At 44.6% G+C, this 21756-nt stretch overlaps 1 protein-coding gene across 2 annotated transcripts in view; it reads left to right on the forward strand.

Annotated features, from left to right (window-relative positions):
* The window catches only part of ATP8A2 (ATPase phospholipid transporting 8A2), a 1034865-nt gene that overhangs the window by 189876 nt on the left and 823233 nt on the right, over positions 1-21756 (forward strand). For both annotated transcript variants that reach the window (XR_013224076.1, XM_077298312.1), the window contains exon 2: positions 3808-3952. Coding sequence is in view for 1 of the 2 variants with exons in the window: in XM_077298312.1 (XP_077154427.1) it covers positions 3808-3952 (145 nt within the window). In the remaining variant the exon portion in view is untranslated. The remainder of the gene's footprint in view (positions 1-3807; positions 3953-21756) is intronic.

Here is a 21756-nt window from a genome sequence, read left to right on the forward strand (position 1 = left end):
ATTCTATGTGTGCCTTTCCTTATCGCTGCTCTGCGGATCGTCTCATCTGCTCGTAGCTCAACACACTGGACAATTGGCTCCCTTGTTTGTTTTCCTTTTAGGTACTTGCTTGACTTCTCACAGAAGATACATACTTTGGCATACACCCTGCTATCACTGGGGGCACCCCTCGGTAGCTTCCTCATGGAGATTTTGCTTGCTGTTTCGACATTGACACCCTTGCCAAGGATAGAATCCAGTGACTTCTTCATTGTAAAGATACTACGACATTTACGGTGATATTGTATGTGTGGTATTTCTCCTTCTTCAAGGCCCTTAGCTGCTACCAGGACTGATTCATGCTGCCTGATCTCTGCAGCCCTAAGCAATGTTTTCCAGGAGTCCAAATCCTTAAGGGACGCCAGATCATCGCTGTCATCATTAGAGCAGTGTATGATACAGTCGATCCGTGATTTCTTCCTTGCTGGTACTTCCATCATGCCGTTAGATAGTCAGTAAACACCTGCAAACACAAAGAAAAACATTAAAATTTTATTTACCGTATTTCCTGGCGTATAAGACGACTTTTTAGCCATGAAAAACATGGCTCCAAGAGGGCGGTTGTCTTATACGCCGAATACAGCCGCCGGGGGGAAAGGCCGCCGCGCAGGGAAGGAGGAGGCAGGGGCCCACCTTCATGAGGCGCTCGTTCTTAGAGCTGGGAGCGCTGGTGCTAGGTGACTGTTCCCCCTCTCTCCACAAGTTCCTTACCAGCAGCAGCACACAGTACAGGACTACAGGACCTGTGGTGATGTCACGGCCATGTGATCAGTCACAAGCCTGGGAGGTGTCAGCCTCTACAGAGGGAGATAGGAGCTCTGCAGAGAAGACCGGAGAGTCCTGTTCAGCACAGAACGTGTATGTGTCAGCGTGTGTTGGGGCACCTCAGGGTGTCTTCAAATGTGACATAGCCCCCTAGATTTCTTCCAGTAAAATTTGCACTCCAAAAGTCATTTGGCGCTCCTTCCCTTCCGAGGCCTGCCGTTCCCCAATACTGCAGTGTACGACAACATATCGGGTGTTGTTGTGTTCGGGAGAGATTGGTGAACAAATAGTGGGGTGCATTTTTTGCTGGTACACCTCTTAAAAATAAAAAAATGAGCCTAAAATGACACCTTCATGTAAAAAATGCACTTTTTCCATTTTCTCAACCAAGTGTTTCCAACTACTGTGAAACACTGGTTGGGTCAAAGTGGTCACTATACCCCCTAAAAGATTCCTTGGGGGTGTAGTTTCCAAAATAGGGTCACTTTTTGGGGTTTCCACTGTGGGGGTACCTCAGGCAGCCTTCAAATGTGACATGGCCCCCTAGATTTCTTCCAGTGAATCCGCCACCCAAAAACCACATAGCGCTCCTTCCGTGTTGAGCTGTGCTGTGTGCCCATACTTTAGTTTACGAGTACATGTGGGGTGTTTCTATAAACTGCAGAATTAGGGTAACCAAGTTTGGGTTTGCCGTTAACCCTTGCTAGGTTGCAGGTAAAATTGGATTACAATGTAATATCTGGAAAAAAAATGAAATTTTGAAATTTCGCCTTCATTCTGCTAAAATTCCTGTGGAACACCTAAAGGGTTAACAGTTTTTAAAAATGAGTTTTGAACAGCTTGAGGGGTGTAGTTTGCAAAATGGGGTAATTTATGGGTGGTTTCTGTTATGTAAGCCCCTTAAAGTGACTTCAGAAGTGACTTGGTCCTTTGAAAAGTGGGTTTTGCTGTAAATGTGAAAAATTGCGCATAAAACTATAAGCCCTATTACGTCGTAAAACAATAAGGTTTCATTTTCAAAATGATGCCAATATGAAGTAAACATGTGGGGAGTGTAAATTAATAACTATTATGGGGGGTATCAGTATTTTTGTAAAAAGCAGAGAATTTCAAAGTTAAAAAATTGCCGATTTTTCCAAAATTTCCGAATATTTAGCATTTTTTTATATAGAAAGGTAAAATATATTGACTCCCATTTAGCACTGACGTGAAGTACAATATGTCACGAGAAAACAATCTCAGAATGGCTTGGATAGGTGAAAGCGTTCCAAAGTTATTAGCCCATGAAGTGGCACAGGTCAGATTGGCTTAGGCACTTGGGTACAAATAGGCCTAGGGCTGAAGGGGTTAATAAGCTACGTATATGTAAGGGCTATCATATCAAAAAATAAACTACAGACATGCATCTACCTAAAAATACCAAAGAAAATTAGTCACTCCGGGTGGTACCGATATCTGGCCCGGCTCATGGACTATAGGTGATTTTGGTGAGACAGCCAACCTAAAATCAACTGTCCTGCCTCTGTTTGAAGTATTGCTTGGAGCCTAATACTTCCTCGGCGTTCCGGCCACCGGCTACGCGACTCAGTAGGATGTTGCCTCGATCTTACAGCACGACTCCTATTGGTGTTATCTCCTTTTTGCTTTGATCTCGTTTCTCACTGCTTCACAATAAACCTCGCTTCTTTGCCTTTCTTGAGATACTGCCGCGATGAAGTGCAGGCGCGGTTCCTTAACGTTCTTTTCTGTTCGCTAGGCCTCTGTCAGGATCCCACCCCTGACAGGGACCCCCCTGAATCTTCCCCTGCAACACCCTCTGCCACAGGATATTGCTTGGTTCCAACCCAGTCAGCTTCTCCCTAACTTCCTATCTAACCCCCAGTTTTACCAGATTGTGAGGAGTGGCCTAATACATAGCACCCTTAGCTCCCCCTGGAGGCCAGACTATGAAGTGTATTGGTGTCTGTGATACCTGGTCAGGTGAACTCCTTTAGTGCCATCAGACGTACCATCACCCCCCTTAGCGGCAGAGCGATGTTACCGCAACGACCAGGAATCTGGGGCGCTGCATCTGTATGTGCTGTGTGCCAGGCTGTTAACAGTGACTGTCAGCCAGTAATGTGTGTGGGTGCTGTGTGCCAGTGTTTGATTGTGACATCCCAGTAGTAGATGTGTGCCACCACTGGCTTGGGGCCCCTGGAGCAGTGGGGGCCCTTGAAACAGTGGGGGCCCTAGGCAGCTGCTGGCAAGTATGCCGGCAGGTCAGTGCCTGGGCCCACCGGAGAATCCTCCGGTTCTCCAGTGGGCCAGTCCGAGCCTGTGTGCCAGCCTGGGCTAGTGTACATGTGGTGTGCCAGCATTATCTGTGCCAGCATGTACACATGTGCCATAATTACAGGCTGTGTGCCATGCTGTGTCTCTGACTAGGTGCCAGCCTGTGACACTGACATCTTGTTACATGCAGTGTGCCATTGATGCCTTGTGTTTTGTGCCAGTGACATATGTCAGCCTGTATTTATAGAGCAAGTTGTGTCATGCTATGTCACTGACCAGTGTGCCAGTGCTGCATGAGGACCCCCACCATTGTGCAGATTACCCCCATCCTCCCCAGCGATGTATAGTGGTTGTATAAGATTAGTTAACCCCAGCATCATCTGAGCAGGGAATGTCCTCCTCCTCCTCCTGTCTGTGCCCCTGTGTGCTGTCTCTCCACCCTCTGCCTCTCTCCTCCAGTGCTCATACTGGTGCCTGCCTCTGTGCCTGCCTCCCTGCCTCTGTGCCTGCCTCCCTGCCTCTGTGCCTGCCTCTGTGCCTGCCTCTGTGCCTGCCTCCCTGCCTGCCTCTGTGCCTGCCTCTGTGCCTGCCTCCGTGCCTGCCTCCTTGCCTCCCTCCCTGCCTGCTCCTGATGCCTCCTCCCAGCCACTCCTCTGTGCTCCCGTGTGCCGTCTGCCCCCTCCCCATATATCAGCCCCCCATGGTCACAGCCTTGTCATCTGTCTGCAGGTCCAGTCTACTCCTCTACTGGTTACAAGAAGGCAGATGATGAGATGTCCGGGGCCACGTCCAGTGCTGACCAGGCGGAGGCAGCGACCCGCATCATCCTCATCAATCAGCCTCAGGCATGCAAGTTCAGGGACAACAGGGTGAGGTAAGAAGCCCCCTGCTCCATCCTCCCTGCCCTGTGCCCCATACACCCGGCGGGCACAGACTCCCTCCCTGCCCAGTACTGCAGCATGGCCAGCCTGCTCCAAACTTCTCCTCACTGCCACTCTCCACTATCCCATCCCACAAGTCCAGATGATGGAGACCCCGAGTGTGACACCGAGAGCGGAGGGCTGGGGACACCACATCACCTGCAGAATGGGGCACCAGGGGCTTATTACTGGGACCACTCACACACCGGGAACACTGGGACCAGTCACATACTGGGATTACTGCGACCAGTCACATACTGGGATTACAGATGTGTTCTTATAACTAGGGACCAGTCACATACTGGGATTACTGATCTGTTCTTATTACTGGGACCAGTCACATACTGGGATTACTGATCTGTTCTTATTACTGGGACCAGTCACATACTGGGATTACTGATGGGTTCTTATTACTAGGGACCAGTAACATACTGGGATGACTGATGTGTTCTTATTACTGTGGACCAGTCACATACTGGGATTACTGATGGGTTCTTATTACTAGGGACCAGTAACATACTGGGATGACTGATGTGTTCTTATTACTGTGGACCAGTCACATACTGGGATTACTGATGTGTTCTTATTACTGGGACCAGTCACATACTGGGATGACTGGTCTGTTCTTATTACTGGGGACCAGTAACATACTGGGATTACTGATGTGTTCTTATTACTAGGGACCAGTAACATACTGGGATGACTGGTCTGTTCTTATTACTGGGACCAGTCACATACTGGGATTACTGATGTGTTCTTATTACTGGGACCAGTCACATACTGGGATGACTGGTCTGTTCTTATTACTGGGGACCAGTAACATACTGGGATTACTGATGTGTTCTTATTACTAGGGACCAGTAACATACTGGGATGACTGGTCTGTTCTTATTACTAGGGACCAGTAACATACTGGGATTACTGATGTGTTCTTATTACTGTGGACCAGTCACATACTGGGATTACTGATGTGTTCTTATTACTGGGAACCAGTCACATACTGGGATTACTGATGTGTTCTTATTACTAGGGACCAGTAACATACTGGGATTACAGATGTGTTCTTATTACTAGGGACCAGTAACATACTGGTATGACTGGTCTATTCTTATTACTGGGACCAGTGACATACTGGGATTACAGATGTGTTTTTATTACTGGGACCAGTAACATACTGGGATGACTGGTCTGTTCTTATTACTAGGGAGTAGTGATGAGCGAATATACTCGTTACTGGAGATTTCTCGAGCATGCTCGGGGGACCTCCGAGTATTTTTTAGTGCTTTTAGAGTTTTAGTTTTTCTTGCCACAGCTGGATGATTTACATCTGTTAGCCATCATAAGTACATGTGGGGATTCCCTAGCAACCAGGCAACCCCCACATGTACTTATGCTGGCTAACAGATGTAAATCATTCAGCTGCGGCAAGAAAAACTAAAACTCCGAGCACTAAAAAATACTCGGAGGAATCCCGAGCGTGCTCGAGAAATCTCGAGTAACGAGTATATTCGCTCATCACTCCTGGGGACCAGTCACATACTGGGATGACTGGTCTGTTCTTATTACTGGGGACCAGTCACCAGGGCTGCCACTAGAAATTTCGGGGCCCCATACTGGCAAATTTTTCGGGGCCCCCTTGAGACTCCACCCAGGCTCCACCCCTCGAACTGCCCACAGTCCCACCGCTCTCTCTTGGAAAAACTTCACTTCTCACCTATCACACATTAACAGTTCCCATCACCAGATCACACATATAGCCGGCAGCTTTTATTTTGGCCAAAAGATTTTTTTAAGCCGCCACCATAACATAGTAGACACTTTTGGCCGGGCCCTACTCTACTGTAACCTATTAAATATTGGTTAAAATATGCAATACAATTTAGGCATATTTTTATTTATTTTTCAATTTTTAAAATGACCAATAATATCACATACAAGGAACAAATACAACACCATGACCAGACCACATATTACCACCACAGTGATCGAATAATATCACATACAAAGAACAAATACCACCGCACCATGACCATACACCATATTACTACCACATAGTGACCAAATAGCACATACAAGGGACAAATACCACTGCACCATGACCAGACCACATATTACCACCACAGTGATCAAATAATATCACATACAAGGAACAAATACCACAACACCATGACCAGACACCATATTACCACCACAAAGTGACCAGAAAGCACATACAAGGGACAAATACCACAACACCATGTCCAGCCACATATTACCACCACATAGTGACTGAATACTACAATACTGATCAGTAATAAAAAAAACCCCACAATACTATCACCATAAGTGCCATTATTCAGAGGAGATCTGTACTTAGTATGCAGTGTCTGTGTACAGGTAATACAGTGATCACTGGTGACATTATACACAGGAGCTCTGAATATAGTATACAGTGTCAGTGTATAGGTAACACACTGACTCACCAGTAACGTCTCTAGGTGAAGTCCTTCATCTTTCAACTTTCATCCAGCACAGACCGCCGTCACTTCTTCCAGCCAGGCTTGTCTCTGCAGGAAATAACACAGTTATCTCGAGCTCCGCTTGCAGATCACATTACTTAATTTTCCCCAACTTCTACATTACACTACATGAAGAAAAAAACGCGACATAGTATCACTCTACACAGTAACAGGACCGTCCCCCCCATTTAAAACAGTATACTCAAAAAATAAAATAAATACATCACTGCAGTAATAATATCCCTTAAAGGGACTCTGTCACCTGAATTTGGAGGGAACAATTTTCAGCCATAGGGGCGGGGTTTTCGGGTGTTTGATTCACCCTTTCCTTACCCGCTGGCTGCATGCTGGCTGCAATATTGGATTGAAGTTCATTCTCTCTCCTCCATAGTACACGCCTGCGTAAGGCAAGATTGCCTTGTGCAGGCATGTACTACAGAGGACAGAGAATGAACTTCAATCCAATATTGCAGCCAGCATGCAGCCAGCGGGTAAGGAAAGGGTGAATCAAACACCCGAAAACCCCGCCCCTATGGCTGAAAATTGTTCCCTCCAAATTCAGGTGACAGAGTCCCTTTAATTAGACCCTATGGTAATAATATTTCCCATCCTAGCCCCTATGTGTCTCATTCCTGGCTCCAGCCATATGTTCTCGCATCCTGCCCTCATGAGTATCCATTCTGCCCCATATGATCTCCTCATCATGCCCCATATGATCTCCCTGTCCTGCCCCATATGATTGTCCAGCATTTCTACCCCGTGTGTCCAGCATTCTGCCCCGGGATCGCCGCTCTAAAAAAACCCCCCAAAACACGAGTTCTTACTTACCTAGCCGTGCTCCTGCGGCGGTCGGCGGGCGAAGCTTCCTCCCTCCACTCAGGTGAAGCGTGCACCCATCTTTGGCTGACAATGACGTCAGACGCCGGTGAAGTGCGCGCTGCGGCACACGTCAGCTGCCAGCCTCCGATTGGCTGGCGGCTGTTAACTATTGACGTGCGGGCCCGCACCTGAACGTCAATAGCCTTACTGCCACAGCGCTTGTAGGAGGGGCCCGGGGAGCAGATGAGACGTTGCCTGATGCGGGCCCCCTCTGCCCACCGGGCCCCATACACCAGTGAGGGCAGTAATGCCCTGATGGCGGCTCTGCCAGTCACATACTGGGATGACTGGTCTGTTCTTATTACTGGGGACCAGTCACCATACTGGGATGACTAATGTGTTCTTATTACGAGGGACCAGTAACATACTGGGATGACTGGTCTATTCTTATAACTAGGGACCAGTCACATACTGGGATGACTGGTCTGTTCTTATTACTGAGGACCAGTCACATACTGGGATTACTGATGTGTTCTTATTACTAGGGACCAGTCACATACTGGGATGACTGGTCTGTTCTTATTACTGAGGACCAGTCACATACTGGGATTACTGATGTGTTCTTATTACTAGGGACCAGTCACATACTGGGATTACAGATGTGTTCTTATAACTAGGGACCAGTCACATACTGGGATGACTGGTCTGTTCTTATTACTAGGGACCAGTAAGATACTGGGATGACTGATGTGTTCTTATTACTGTGGACCAGTCACATACTGGGATGACTGGTCTGTTCTTATTACTGGGGACCAGTTGCATACTGGGATGACTGGTCTGTTCTTATTACTGGGGACCAGTTGCATACTGGGATGACAGCTCTGTTCTTATTACTGGGGACCAGTTGCATACTGGGATGACTGGTCTGTTCTTATTACTGGGGACCAGTCACCATACTGGGATGACTGATGTGTTCTTATTACGAGGGACCAGTCACATACTGGGATGTCTGATCCATGGTGTGATGCCATAATGATGGGTATTTATTTCCGTACATACATGTCCATACAGTGTTTCTGTCAGCTGCAGATTGTGCTCATCGGCGCCATAGAATTGATGGAGGTGCGGAAAGAAGCAAATGAGGGATCCTGAGCCGATTCTGAAAGCAGAAAGTTCCTTCCCTGTGCTGAGGGCAATAAACCTTGTTCTTTAAGGGTTTGTGCAGACGACCATATTATCGGTCCAAGTGCGATCCGATGTATTGACCAATGTTATGCTATGGGGCCGCACACATGTCCAATTTCTTCCTTGGACAGAATCTATCCGAGGAAAAAAATTACTTAATGCCTGAGTTGGATCTGATAATCTGATCACACTCAGCCATGCAAGTCAATGAGTACAAGGAAAAAAAAAATGTACTTCATTCAGATGACATCTGAGTGCAGTCTGATTTCCATGGGCTGACACAATAGAGAAGGTGGAAACATTTTTTTCCAGTCTTTTCTACATGCGAGAAAATTGTGTTACACTATGATCACACACTGATGAGTGTGATTAGCATGATATTCCCAATTATCTCAGATGAGAGAATGCTGGTGTGACCCTAGGCTTAATATCAGATATTTTCTGACTAGATGACACCATGTTGCTTCAAACTTTTTCTGTACAGTGCTGTCATTATTAGAGTTCAGAGGAGTTTATACAGTGATTGGATACTTCTCATATCATGCATGGTGCCCAGAATAAAGTAATATAATGTGGAATTAATGGCCATACATTGTGTCCACAACTTATTAAATGCCCTGTAGCCCTAGAGCCTTGTGTAGGCAGAGCATGTTTAATAGACAAGTCCTGGGTGGGGATAAAAGGGGTTTACAATTAGAGAATTTGCAATAACATATAAATACAGCGTGACTCATGACACATACCATCCAGTACATCACTATAGTTCACCACTTCTGTGTGTTACCTATTATACATGTGGCCACTACATATATGGTGACCTTAAAGGGATCCTCTCACCAGGAAAATGCCACCCATTCTGCAGACGCCATGTTATAGAGCAGGGGAAGCTGAGAAGATTGATATATAGTTTGGTGAGAAAACATTCAATGTAACCTGTATTATAATCATTTAATCCTCTGCTCTTTCTGGGATTTTCAGTCCGGTGGGCGGTCCTATCAGTGACTGACAGCTCTGTGTGCACACTAATACACTGATAGGACCGCCCACTGGACTGAAAATCCCAGAAAGAGCAGAGGATCAAATGATTATAATACCGGTTACACTGAATATTTTCACACCAAACTACAGTTATATGAAAAAGTTTGGGCACCCCTATTAATCTTAAGCTTAATGTTTTATAAAAATTGTTTTTTTTGCAACAGCTATTTCAGTTTCCTATATCTAATAACTGTTGGAAACAGTAATGTTTCTGCCTTGAAATGAGATTTATTGTACTAACAGAAAATGTGCAATCTGCATTCAAACAAAATTTGACAGGTGCGTAAGTATGGGCACCCTTATCATTTTCTTGTTTTAAATACTCCTACCTACTTTTTACTGACTTACTAAAGCACTTTTTTTGGTTTTGTAACCTCATTGAGCTTTGAACTTCATAGCCAGGTGTATGGTATGCAATCATGAGAAAAGCTACTTAAAGTGGCCACTTGCAAGTTGTTCTCCTGTTCGAATCTCCTCTGAAGAGTGGCATCATGGGCTCCTCAAAACAACTGTCAAATGATCTGAAAACAAAGATTATTCAACATAGCTGTTCAGGGGAAGGATACAAAAAGCTGTCTCAGAGATTTAACCTGTCAATTTCCACTGTGAGGGACATAGTAAGGAAATGGAAGAACACAGGTACAGTTTTTGTTAAGGCCAGAAGTAGCAGGCCAAGAAAAACATCAGAAAGGCAGAGAAGAAGAATGGTGAGATCAGTCAAGGACAATCCTCAGACCACCTCCAGAGAGCTGCCTTTCTGATGTTTTTCTTGGCCTGCCACTTCTGGCCTTAACAAGAACTGTACCTATGTTCTTCCATTTCCTTACTATGTTCCTCACAGTGGAAATTGACAGGTTAAATCTCTTAGACAGCTTTTTGTATCCTTCCCCTGAACAACTATGTTGAATAATCTTTGTTTTCAGATCATTTGACAGTTGTTTTGAGGAGCCCATGATGTGTTGTGAACTCTGTTTTTGGGCTCCCTCTTGTGGTCACAACTGGTACTGTGTGAGTGCTGTCTTTGGGCTCCCTCTGGTGGTTCTTTGTGTCATTCTGCAGGTCTGAGGCAGGATCAGCTGTCTCGTTATCTCTTAGCTGGTTTCCTATTTAGTTCACCTGGACTCTCAGTTGTTGCCTGCTGTCAATGTCTTCAGTGCTATTTTGGAGCTCTCCTGCAGTCCTTTGTTATCAGTCTCTTCAAGAGAAGCTAAGTTTTGCTTGGTTCATTTTTTGACCATCAGTGGTCATATGTTTCTTGGTTTATTTTTGTTTTCTTGTCCAGCTTGCTAATATGTGATTTCCTTGCTTGCTGGTAGCTCTAGGGGGCTGAGTTTCTCCCCTCACACCGTTAGTTGGTGTGGGGGTTCTTGTATTCTCAGCGTGGATATTTTGCATAGGGTTTTTTACTGACCGCACAGTTCCCTATCTGTCTTCTGCTATCTAGTATTAGCGGGCCTCATTTGCTGAATCTGTTTTCATTTCTACGTTTGTGTTTTTCCCTTACCTCACCGTTATTATTTGTTGGGGGCTTCCTATATCTTTGGGGTGATTTCTCTTGAGGCAAGTGAGGTCTTACTTTCCCTCCAGGAGTAGATAGTTTCTCAGGCTGCGTCGAGACGTCCAGGATTTTAGGCACGTTTACCGGCTTCCTTTAGTGTGTTGGTTAGGATCAGGTTTGCGGTCAGTCCAGTTACCACCTCCCTAGAGCTCGTGTCTATGTTCAAAAACTTAGCTAGTCCGTTTTGTGATCCTCAGCCACTAGGATCATAACAGTACAGCAGGCCAAAAAAGTATTTAATGCATCGCAGAAGTGGGATAAGAGAAGCCCTGAGTACAATTTTTTTTTTCTTTCTCTCTATCTTTGCTGCAGTCTGTCCAGCTTCTCTCATCCCCTTAATCTCTGGGTGGTTTTGTGTTCAGCTGCAGACATGGATATTCAGAGTCTGACTTCTAGTGTGGATCATCTTGCTGCAAGGGTGCAAAGCATTCAGGATTTTGTTGTTCATAGCCCTATGTCAGAGCCAAAAATACCTATTCCTGAGTTGTTTTCTGGAGATAGATCTAGGTTTCTGAATTTTAAGAATAATTGTAAATTATTTCTATCTTTGAGACCTCGTTCCTCTGGTGATTCCGCTCAGCAAGTTAAAATTGTTATCTCCTTGTTACGTGGCGACCCTCAAGATTGGGCCTTCTCTCTGGTGCCAGGAGATCCTGCATTGCTGAATGTGGATGCGTTTTTTCTGGCGCTTGGACTGCTTTATGAGGAACCTAATCTTGAGAACCAGGCAGAAAAGGCCTTGCTGGCTCTTTCTCAGGGCCAGGATGAAGCTGAGGTGTATTGTCAAAAATTTCAGAAATGGTCGGTGCTTACTCAATGGAATGAGTGTGCCCTGGCTGCAAATTTCAGAGAAGGTCTTTCTGAAGCCATTAAGAATGTTATAGTGGGGTTCCCCACGCCTGCAAGTCTGAATGACTCAATGGCTTTGGCCATTCAGATTGATCGGCGTTTGCGGGAGCGCAAATCTGCGCACCATCTGGCGGTGTTTTCTGAACAGAGACCTGAGTCTATGCAATGTGACCGAGTTCTGACCAGAATTGAGCGGCAAAATCATAGACGTCAAAATGGGTTGTGCTTTTACTGTGGTGATTCAACTCATGTTATCTCAGCATGCTCTAAGCGCGTTAAAAAAATCGCTAAACCTGTCACCATTGGTACTATACAGCCTAAATTCATTTTGTCTGTTACTTTGATTTGTTCTTTGTCATCCTACTCGGTTATGGCTTTTGTAAATTCAGGTGCTGCCCTGAATCTGATGGATTTGTCGTTTGCCAGGCGCTGTGGTTTTGTCCTGGAGCCTTTGGAATTCCCTATTCCACTAAGGGGAATTGATGCTACACCATTGGCTGAGAATAAGCCTCAATATTGGACTCAAGTGACCATGTGCATGACTCCTGTACATCAGGAGGTGATTCACTTTCTTGTGCTGCATAATTTGCATGATGTTGTCGCGTTGGGTCTGCCATGGCTGCAGGCCCATAATCCAGTTCTGGATTGGAAAGCTATGTCTGTGTCAAGTTGGGGTTGCCAGGGGATTCATGGCGATGCTCTTTTGGTATCAATTGCTTCTTCCACTCCTTCTGAGGTCCCTGAGTTTTTGTCGGACTACCAGGATGTATTTGATGAGCCCAGATCCGGTGCCCTGCCTCCTCACAGGGATTGTGATTGTGCTATAAATTTGATTCCTGGTAGTAAGTTCCCTAAGGGACGACTTTTTAATTTGTCTGTACCAGAACATGCCGCAATGCGGAGCTATATAAAGGAGTCTTTAGAGAAGGGACATATTCGCCCGTCCTCCTCCCCTCTTGGTGCAGGATTCTTTTTTGTGGCCAAGAAGGATGGTTCTCTGAGACCTTGTATAGATTATCGTCTTTTAAATAAAATCACGGTCAAATTTCAGTATCCTTTGCCATTGTTGTCTGATCTGTTTGCTCGGATTAAGGGGTCCAGTTGGTTCACCAAGATAGATCTTCGTGGTGCGTATAACCTTGTGCGCATTAAGCAGGGGGATGAATGGAAAACAGCATTTAATACGCCCGAAGGCCATTTTGAGTACTTGGTGATGCCTTTTGGACTCTCTAATGCTCCTTCTGTGTTCCAGTCCTTCATGCATGACATCTTCCGAGAATATCTGGATAAATTTATGATTGTGTATCTGGATGACATTTTGGTCTTTTCTGAGGACTGGGAGTCCCATGTGAAGCAGGTCAGGATGGTATTTCAGGTCCTGCGTGCTAATGCCTTATTTGTGAAGGGCTCAAAATCTCTCTTCGGAGTACAGAAGGTTTCCTTTTTGGGTTTTATTTTTTCTCCTTCTACTATTGAGATGGACCCAGTCAAGGTCCAGGCTATTCATGACTGGACTCAGCCTACATCTGTTAAGAGTCTTCAGAAGTTCTTGGGTTTTGCTAATTTTTACCGTCGCTTCATTGCTAATTTTTCTGGCGTGGTTAAACCCTTGACGGATTTGACCAAGAAGGGTTCTGATGTGACTAATTGGTCTCCTGCGGCCGTGGAAGCCTTTAGGGAGCTGAAGCGCCGGTTTTCTTCGGCTCCAGTTTTGTGTCAGCCTGATGTCTCTCTTCCTTTTCAGGTCGAGGTTGATGCTTCTGAGATTGGAGCAGGGGCTGTTTTGTCGCAGAGAAGCTCTGACTGCTCTGTGATGAAGCCTTGTGCTTTCTTTTCAAGAAAGTTTTCGCCTGCCGAGCGAAATTATGATGTTGGTAATCGGGAGTTGTTGGCTATGAAGTGGGCATTTGAGGAGTGGCGACATTGGCTTGAGGGAGCTAAGCATCGTGTAGTGGTCTTAACTGATCAGAAAAATCTGATTTATCTCGAGTCTGCCAAGCGGCTGAATCCTAGACAGGCTCGTTGGTCGTTGTTTTTCTCCCGTTTCGATTTCGTGGTCTCGTACCTGCCTGGTTCGAAGAACGTGAAAGCTGATGCTCTTTCTAGGAGTTTTGTGCCTGACTCTCCGGGAGTTTCAGAGCCGGCTGGTATCCTCAGAGAGGGAGTGATTTTGTCTGCCATTTCCCCAGATTTGCGACGAGTGCTGCAGAAATTTCAGGCGGATAGACCAGACCGTTGCCCACCAGAGAGACTGTTTGTCCCAGATAGATGGACCAGCAGAGTTATTTCCGAGGTTCATTCTTCGGTGTTGGCAGGACATCCTGGTATTTTTGGTACCAGAGATTTGGTGGCTAGGTCCTTCTGGTGGCCTTCCTTGTCGCGTTATGTGCGTTCCTTTGTGCAGTCATGTGGGATTTGTGCTCGGGCTAAGCCTTGCTGTTCTCGTGCCAGCGGTTTGCTTTTGCCTTTGCCTGTGCCGAAGAGGCCTTGGACCCACATTTCCACGGATTTTATTTCGTATCTTCCGGTCTCTCAGAGAATGTCTGTCATCTGGGTGGTGTGTGATCGTTTTTCCAAAATGGTTCATTTGGTGCCCTTGCCTAAGTTGCCTTCCTCCTCCGATTTGGTTCCTCTATTTTTTCAGAATGTGGTTCGCTTGCACGGCATCCCTGAAAATATTGTGTCTGACAGAGGATCCCAGTTTGTGTCCAGATTTTGGCGGATCTTTTGTGCTAAGATGGGCATTGATTTGTCTTTTTCGTCGGCCTTCCATCCTCAGACGAATGGTCAAACCGAGCGAACTAATCAGACCTTGGAAACTTATTTAAGATGTTTTGTTTCTGCTGATCAGGATGATTGGGTGACTTTTTTGCCATTGGCCGAGTTTGCCCTTAATAATCGGGCTAGTTCTGCTACTTTGGTTTCGCCTTTTTTCTGCAATTCTGGTTTTCATCCTCGTTTTTCCTCGGGTCAGGTTGAGCCTTCTGACTGTCCTGGGGTGGATTCTGTGGTGGATAGGTTGCAGCAGATTTGGAACCATGTGGTGGACAATTTGAAGTTGTCACAGGAGAAGGCTCAGCGCTTTGCCAACCGCCGTCGCGGTGTGGGTCCCCGACTTCTTGTTGGGGATTTGGTATGGCTGTCTTCTCGGTATGTTCCTATGAAGGTTTCCTCTCCTAAATTCAAGCCTCGCTTCATCGGTCCTTATAAGATTTTGGAAATCCTTAACCCGGTGTCATTTCGTTTGGACCTCCCAGCGTCGTTTGCCATTCATAACGTGTTCCATAGGTCTTTGTTGCGGAGGTATGTGGTGCCTGTGGTTCCTTCTGTTGAACCCCCTGCTCCGGTGCTGGTTGAGGGCGAATTGGAGTACGTGGTGGAGAAGATCTTGGATTCTCGTATTTCTAGACCGAGGCTTCAGTATTTGGTTAAGTGGAAGGGCTATGGTCAGGAGGATAATTCCTGGGTTGTCGCCTCTGATGTTCATGCGGCCGATTTGGTTCATGCCTTCCATGTGGCTCATCCTGATCGCCCTGGGGGTTTTGATGAGGGTTCGGTGACCCCTCCTCAAGGGGGGGGTACTGTTGTGAACTCTGTTTTTGGGCTCCCTCTTGTGGTCACAACTGGTACTGTGTGAGTGCTGTCTTTGGGCTCCCTCTGGTGGTTCTTTGTGTCATTCTGCAGGTCTGAGGCAGGATCAGCTGTCTCGTTATCTCTTAGCTGGTTTCCTATTTAGTTCACCTGGACTCTCAGTTGTTGCCTGCTGTGAATGTCTTCAGTGCTATTTTGGAGCTCTCCTGCAGTCCTTCGTTATCAGTCTCTTCAAGAGAAGCTAAGTTTTGCTTGGTTCATTTTTTGACCATCAGTGGTCATATGTTTCTTGGTTTATTTTTGTTTTCTTGTCCAGCTTGCTAATATGTGATTTCCTTGCTTGCTGGTAGCTCTAGGGGGCTGAGTTTCTCCCCTCACACCGTTAGTTGGTGTGGGGGTTCTTGTATTCTCAGCGTGGATATTTTGCATAGGGTTTTTTACTGACCGCACAGTTCCCTATCTGTCTTCTGCTATCTAGTATTAGCGGGCCTCATTTGCTTAATCTGTTTTCATTTCTACGTTTGTGTTTTCCCCTTACCTCACCGTTATTATTTGTTGGGGGCTTCCGATGTCTTTGGGGTGATTTCTCTTGAGGCAAGTGAGGTCTTACTTTCCCTCCAGGAGTAGATAGTTTCTCAGGCTGCGTCGAGACGTCCAGGATTTTAGGCACGTTCACCGGCTTCCTTTAGTGTGTTGGTTAGGATCAGGTTTGCGGTCAGTCCAGTTACCACCTCCCTAGAGCTCGTGTCTATGTTCAAAAGCTTAGCTAGTCCGTTTTGTGATCCTCGGCCACTAGGATCATAACAATGATGCCACTCTTCAGAGGAGATTAAAACAGGAGAACAACTTGCAAGTGGCCACTTTAAGTAGCTTTTCTCATGATTGCATACACCTGGCTATGAAGTTCAAAGCTCAATGAGGTTACAAAACCAAAAAAAGTTCTTTAGTAAGTCAGTAAAAAGTAGGTAGGAGTATTTAAAACAAGAAAATGATAAGGGTGCCCATACTTATGCACCTGTCAAATTTTGTTTGAATGCAGATTGCACATTTTCTGTTAGTACAATAAACCTCATTTCAAGGCAGAAACATTACTGTGTCCAACAGTTATTAGATATATGAAACTGAAATAGCTGTTGCAAAAAAAAAACATTTTTATAAAACACTAAGCTTAAGATTAATAGGGGTGCCCAAACTTTTTCATATAACTGTATATATCAATCTTCTCAGCTCCCCCTGCTCTATAATATGGCGTTTTCAGATCGGACGGTATTTTCCTGCTGATAGGTTGTCTTTAAGCATCCAAAATGATCCGATAGCACTGTGGCTCAACCCTTTGAGTACAATTTGTAAAAAAAAAACAGGCAGAACAAAGTAGCAGAGGCAACAGAAAAGCTGAGAAACACCATGACTCCTGCTGTTTTGTTTTTTTTGAGGGGGGGAGCTGCATTACAATTCAAGGTATTGGGTTCAATCAGTGAAATTCCATAAAAGAAACATATTCATAACTTTTGTGTTAATGGTTGGTCATTACCAGGAAATCATTACTAGCAATTACTGGCAGTGGTCATACTTCTCACTTATTCAGCTGTATCATTCAGGAATAGATAAAATTATATTTTGTCGTGAGTCATTTTTTCTTTTAAGGAAACCGTTTTGTTTTTTTTTTTTTCTTCTCCAAAACGTCAATTTCTTGGGTAATTTAGATGAAGACAGAAAATTGCATCCATTTTCCATATCCAATATTAAAGGGTTGTCTAAGTACTGACCCAACAAGGTTATGTGTCCGGTGTCCAACTGGTGGAAAACCTCAGCCCCAAATCTCTAGAACAAAGTGTTTTTTTTTTTTTGTATAAATGGAGTAAACTGCCGTTGACTCTGCCACTACCATCGTGCCCGCATCTTACACCACTCAGCAAAGTGTTATCAGACTTTTTTTTTAGTGCCGCTGCTGCTTTATTCTGTCTGTCGGGGGTTGAACCTCATTGACTGTAAACTGAAGGCATATCCTAGTGATATTGTCAACGCATGTAATAGGATAACCCTTTCAAGCTTTATTTAAAGTAGATTAGAAGACCCCTTTAAGAGGTTCTAACATGTATAATCTATTAGGTTCATCCACTACATTGTCCCCACCTCACTGTTGCAAATTTATCCGACTGTATGATAATTGCTTGGCCAAAAAGGAGCGCTTTTTTTCAGACACCATCATATGCAGTTTGTATCCTGATCCAAGTTTCAGATTTTCCTAATTTTGGGGTGTCCCTGCCTGTAATATAGGCTGGATGTGAAGTCTTTGTGTACCCAGGATGCCTTCACTTGCTTTCATACATCAGTAGAGCTCCAAAACAGCTTCTCGCGCTTTCTTTCTGGTCTATAACCTGTTTATTCTGCCTTCCATAATACTTTAGATACTTTCCCCTTAACCGATCTGTGTATCACCTCCTTACTTTGCCTTTTTGTTGTAGTTAACTATGAGAGAGGGGAGCAGGAAGAGCCATCAGGACAGAGGGCTGACTGATGTGTAACTTTTTTGCAAATCACCCCAATATATAAAGGACATACAAACACTGCACAGCAGCAAAATAGTATAAATATGTTAATGAAGGGTATTTAGATTCTTACTTTTAATATAGGAAGCAAGTAAACAATAAAAAACTATGCGAAAGATGTCTATAGCCTTAAAACTCAAAAGGGTGGAGAAGACTATAGGCTTGTTACTATCGAGCAGTAAGTTATAGAAATTATATTTGGAGATAATTTTTTTGTTTCAAATTTCTGGTTGACAAAAAATGTTTACGGGTCTCTACTTGGTAAAGTGTCTTCTCTGAGTGCTGTACCTTTTTCTTTTTTTAATCAACTCTTCAGCCTGGGACAGTTAGGGCCAACAATATACAGAATATTGACCATATGTGAGTCTCAAAACCACCAAAGTGAGAAAAAAATGCAATTAGAGCCCTAGCTGATTTCTTCTGCTCTTTCGACCAAGCAATCAGTTGGGTTTGGATCCAGCAATCCGAACGTCAGAAGTCTGAATAACAATAGTATTTTATTATTTTTCTTAACTAGGATCCAAGGGGTAACGTTTCTCCTTGCGGAGACTGACATGTCAAGCCTGACATGCCAAGGTGAGGAGACTTTTAAGCCTTGCATGCTCCTCTGGGAAATATGCAAATTGTCTATTCAGAAAGAAAGAGGACTAGAACTCTAGTTTCCCCTATTGGAAGTAGCTTTTAACTACGGTAAAAACTCAGAATTTTAGGCCTGAAAGAGGCCTTGTGTGGCCAAAACGTTGCTATTTTTCCTGTGTTTACACTGGTGTCAATAAAAATAATTTTTGTGGAAGGAAGATAGCCGCTGCCTTGGATTTTCGGACTGTGTTAAAACATAAATCGATTTGTTTACAGTCCGTATGCAAAACGGGTAGCATAAGGACGGCTCTGATCATTGCAAGTCTATCTATGGCTCTGATTTATCAAAGCAGAATTTTGGCACAAAAAGTCGCACATTTTTTTTTTATACACAAAATTGTGCGAAAATGTTAACACTTTTGACATCTTACCACCAGTTTTGCCCATACTCCGCCAAAATGGGCGGAATTGGGGCAGGACGGAAGCATGATGCTACAGCTTGTCTAATTCATAATGAGCTGCGACGTTGCTTAACCCGGAAATCTTACTCCAGTCCTTGATTGGAGTAAGATTTGTGGTGAGACGCGCGCCACTTTAAGATACTCAGGATTCATTAAGAGTTGTGCGCCTCTTATTGAATCAGGAGCGCCTGACTCCACTGCGCCTCTCATCAAGACCGACGTAAAAATTGCTGTTCTTTAGAAATCGGCGTCAATGTGTTAATATACATTAACGTTTTAACACAAGCGCTGACCTACGTAAAAACAATTCCAATAGGCACTACTTTTATCTGTATTAGGCTGGTTTCACACTTGCGTTTTGATCTGCAGCGTTTTAAAAAAAAACGCATGTGGTGAAAAAACACATGTAAACGCTGCGTTTTTTAGACACATGCATTTTTGCATGAAAAAAAAAACCGCGGCAAAACGCGGCGTTTTGCCGCGTTTACATGCGTTTTTTCCCGCGTTTGCGTTTTTGAAACGCATGCTGAGAAGTGTGTGACAGCTGCCAATCATCAAAATCAACTAGAAAATCCACTATTAATAGAATTAGCTAGGGTTAGGGGTAGCTTTTTATGTCCTGGTCACCAGGTCACTGATAAGCCACCCCCCACCATCAAGGTGATAAAGGGATCCAAACCCTAACCCTACCCCTAACCCTAACCCTAACCATAGGGATCCAAACCCTAACCCTAACCATAACCCTTGGGATCCTAACCCTAACCATAGGGATCGAAACCCTAACCTTAACCCTACCCCTAACCCTAACCATAACCCTAGGGATCCTAACCCTAAGGGTTAGGGTTAGGATCCCTAGGGCTAGGGTTAGGGTTAGGATTCCTAGGGTTACTAGGGATCCTAACCCTAACCGTTACCCTAGGGATCCTAACCCTAACCCTAAGGGTTAGGATCCTAACCCTAACCCTAAGGGTTAGGGTTAGGATCCCTAGGGTTACTAGGGATCCTAACCTTAGGGTTAGATTTAGGGTTAGGATCCCTAGTAACCCAAGGGTTAGGGTTGTGGTTTTCTTGGTTTTTTTTGTGTTTTCTTGTGTTTTTCTATAGAAACGCATGCGTTTAAAAACGCATGCAAACGCATGTGCTTAAAAACGCATGCGTTTACATAGACAGCAGTGCATTTTTTTGCCGCGAATAAACGCATGCGTTTTTTTGCGGCAAAAAAACGCCCCTAGAAATTACTACAGGTTGCATTTCTGCAAATGATCACACACGTCAAAAAACGCATGTGTTGCCGAAAACGCGTCAAAACGCATGCGAAAAACGCATGTGTTTTTTCATGTTAAGTATAGAAAAAAAGGCATGAGTTTTTTAGCGCTAAAACGCAGCGTCCAAAAACGCAAGTGTGAAACCAGCCTTATGGATCAGACTGGTACAAGGTTGTCACGTCCCCCTGGAAGACCTGGAGTTAGATGGTCACATCGGGTAATGAACTACATGTCTGCTTTAGAGAAAGTGTGATTTATGTCCTATTTTAAATGGATTTGGTTTCCTTCAGTGCTGAGAGGGTTAATGACTCCTTCCATGCTGGCTGAGACCATAAAGCCTGGTTGTTCTCAGCTGCAACTGCTTATCATTTACTCCCTCAATATATATGCTGGCTCTGGGCAGTTAGGCCTTGCCAGTGAAAGATTCGTCTTCCTGTGCTGAGTGCTAAACTGTGTAGTTGGAGTGGAGTAGCTGTAGTAGTTATCTGTAGTTTGCTGCAGTACGTGTGTTTATCTCCTGGTCCATGTTCCCATTTAGTTTATCCCTCCCTGTCCCTATCCTCCTCTCTAGTGAAGGTTAGTGCATTTGTATGATTGAGGTTTTCTGTTTTCCGTGTTTTGTATTTAGGTCTTGTTTACCTTACATTTCTGTCCCGTGCCTCATGTGGAGGGAGAGGAGACAGATTAGTGTTTAACAGGAGCATAGCAAGGTTGGAGACCCAGGATGAAATAGGAGGAGTGAGGGGAAAATAGTGGAGTGAGGGGAAAATAAAGAGGTGTGAGGGGAAAATGAGAGATGTGAGGTACTGCTGCAGTATGAGGCTGTGTATAGAGAAGAGTGCAGCGCTGCAGGTGGAGGCTGTGTATAAGGCCACATTCACACAGTCAGTATTTGGTTACGTTCAGTATTTGGTTACGTTCAGTATTTGGTCAGTTTTTTACCTCAGTATTTATAAGCCAAAACCACGAGTGGGAGAAAAATACAGAAGTGGTGACGTGTTTCTAATATACTTTTCCTCTGATTGTTTTACTCCAAGTTTTAGCTTACAAATACTGAGGTAAAAATACTGACCAAATAACTTGTGAACGAGGTCTGAAGGAGTAAAGTGTGGTGCTGCATAAGAAGTGGGCTGTGTATACGATATGCTTTATTGCAATTAGTGCAATATCTCTTGGGATTAAGTGTCTCCAATTGTATATGGGAGAGGAGTGTGAGGTGCAGGAGGAACAAGGCCCCTTTACTGCCGCCGTTACGTCATATTGGTAGTTGTTAAGGGGTTAATATTGTGTTAAAAGAAAAAGTTTGCTTCAACAAAATGGTGCGGTGAGAAAAATATTATCAATACTTGGGTAATCATTTAGTTAA

Source organism: Ranitomeya variabilis, chromosome 3 (assembly GCF_051348905.1).
Source record: "Ranitomeya variabilis isolate aRanVar5 chromosome 3, aRanVar5.hap1, whole genome shotgun sequence".
Classification (NCBI taxonomy): Eukaryota; Metazoa; Chordata; class Amphibia; order Anura; family Dendrobatidae; genus Ranitomeya; species Ranitomeya variabilis.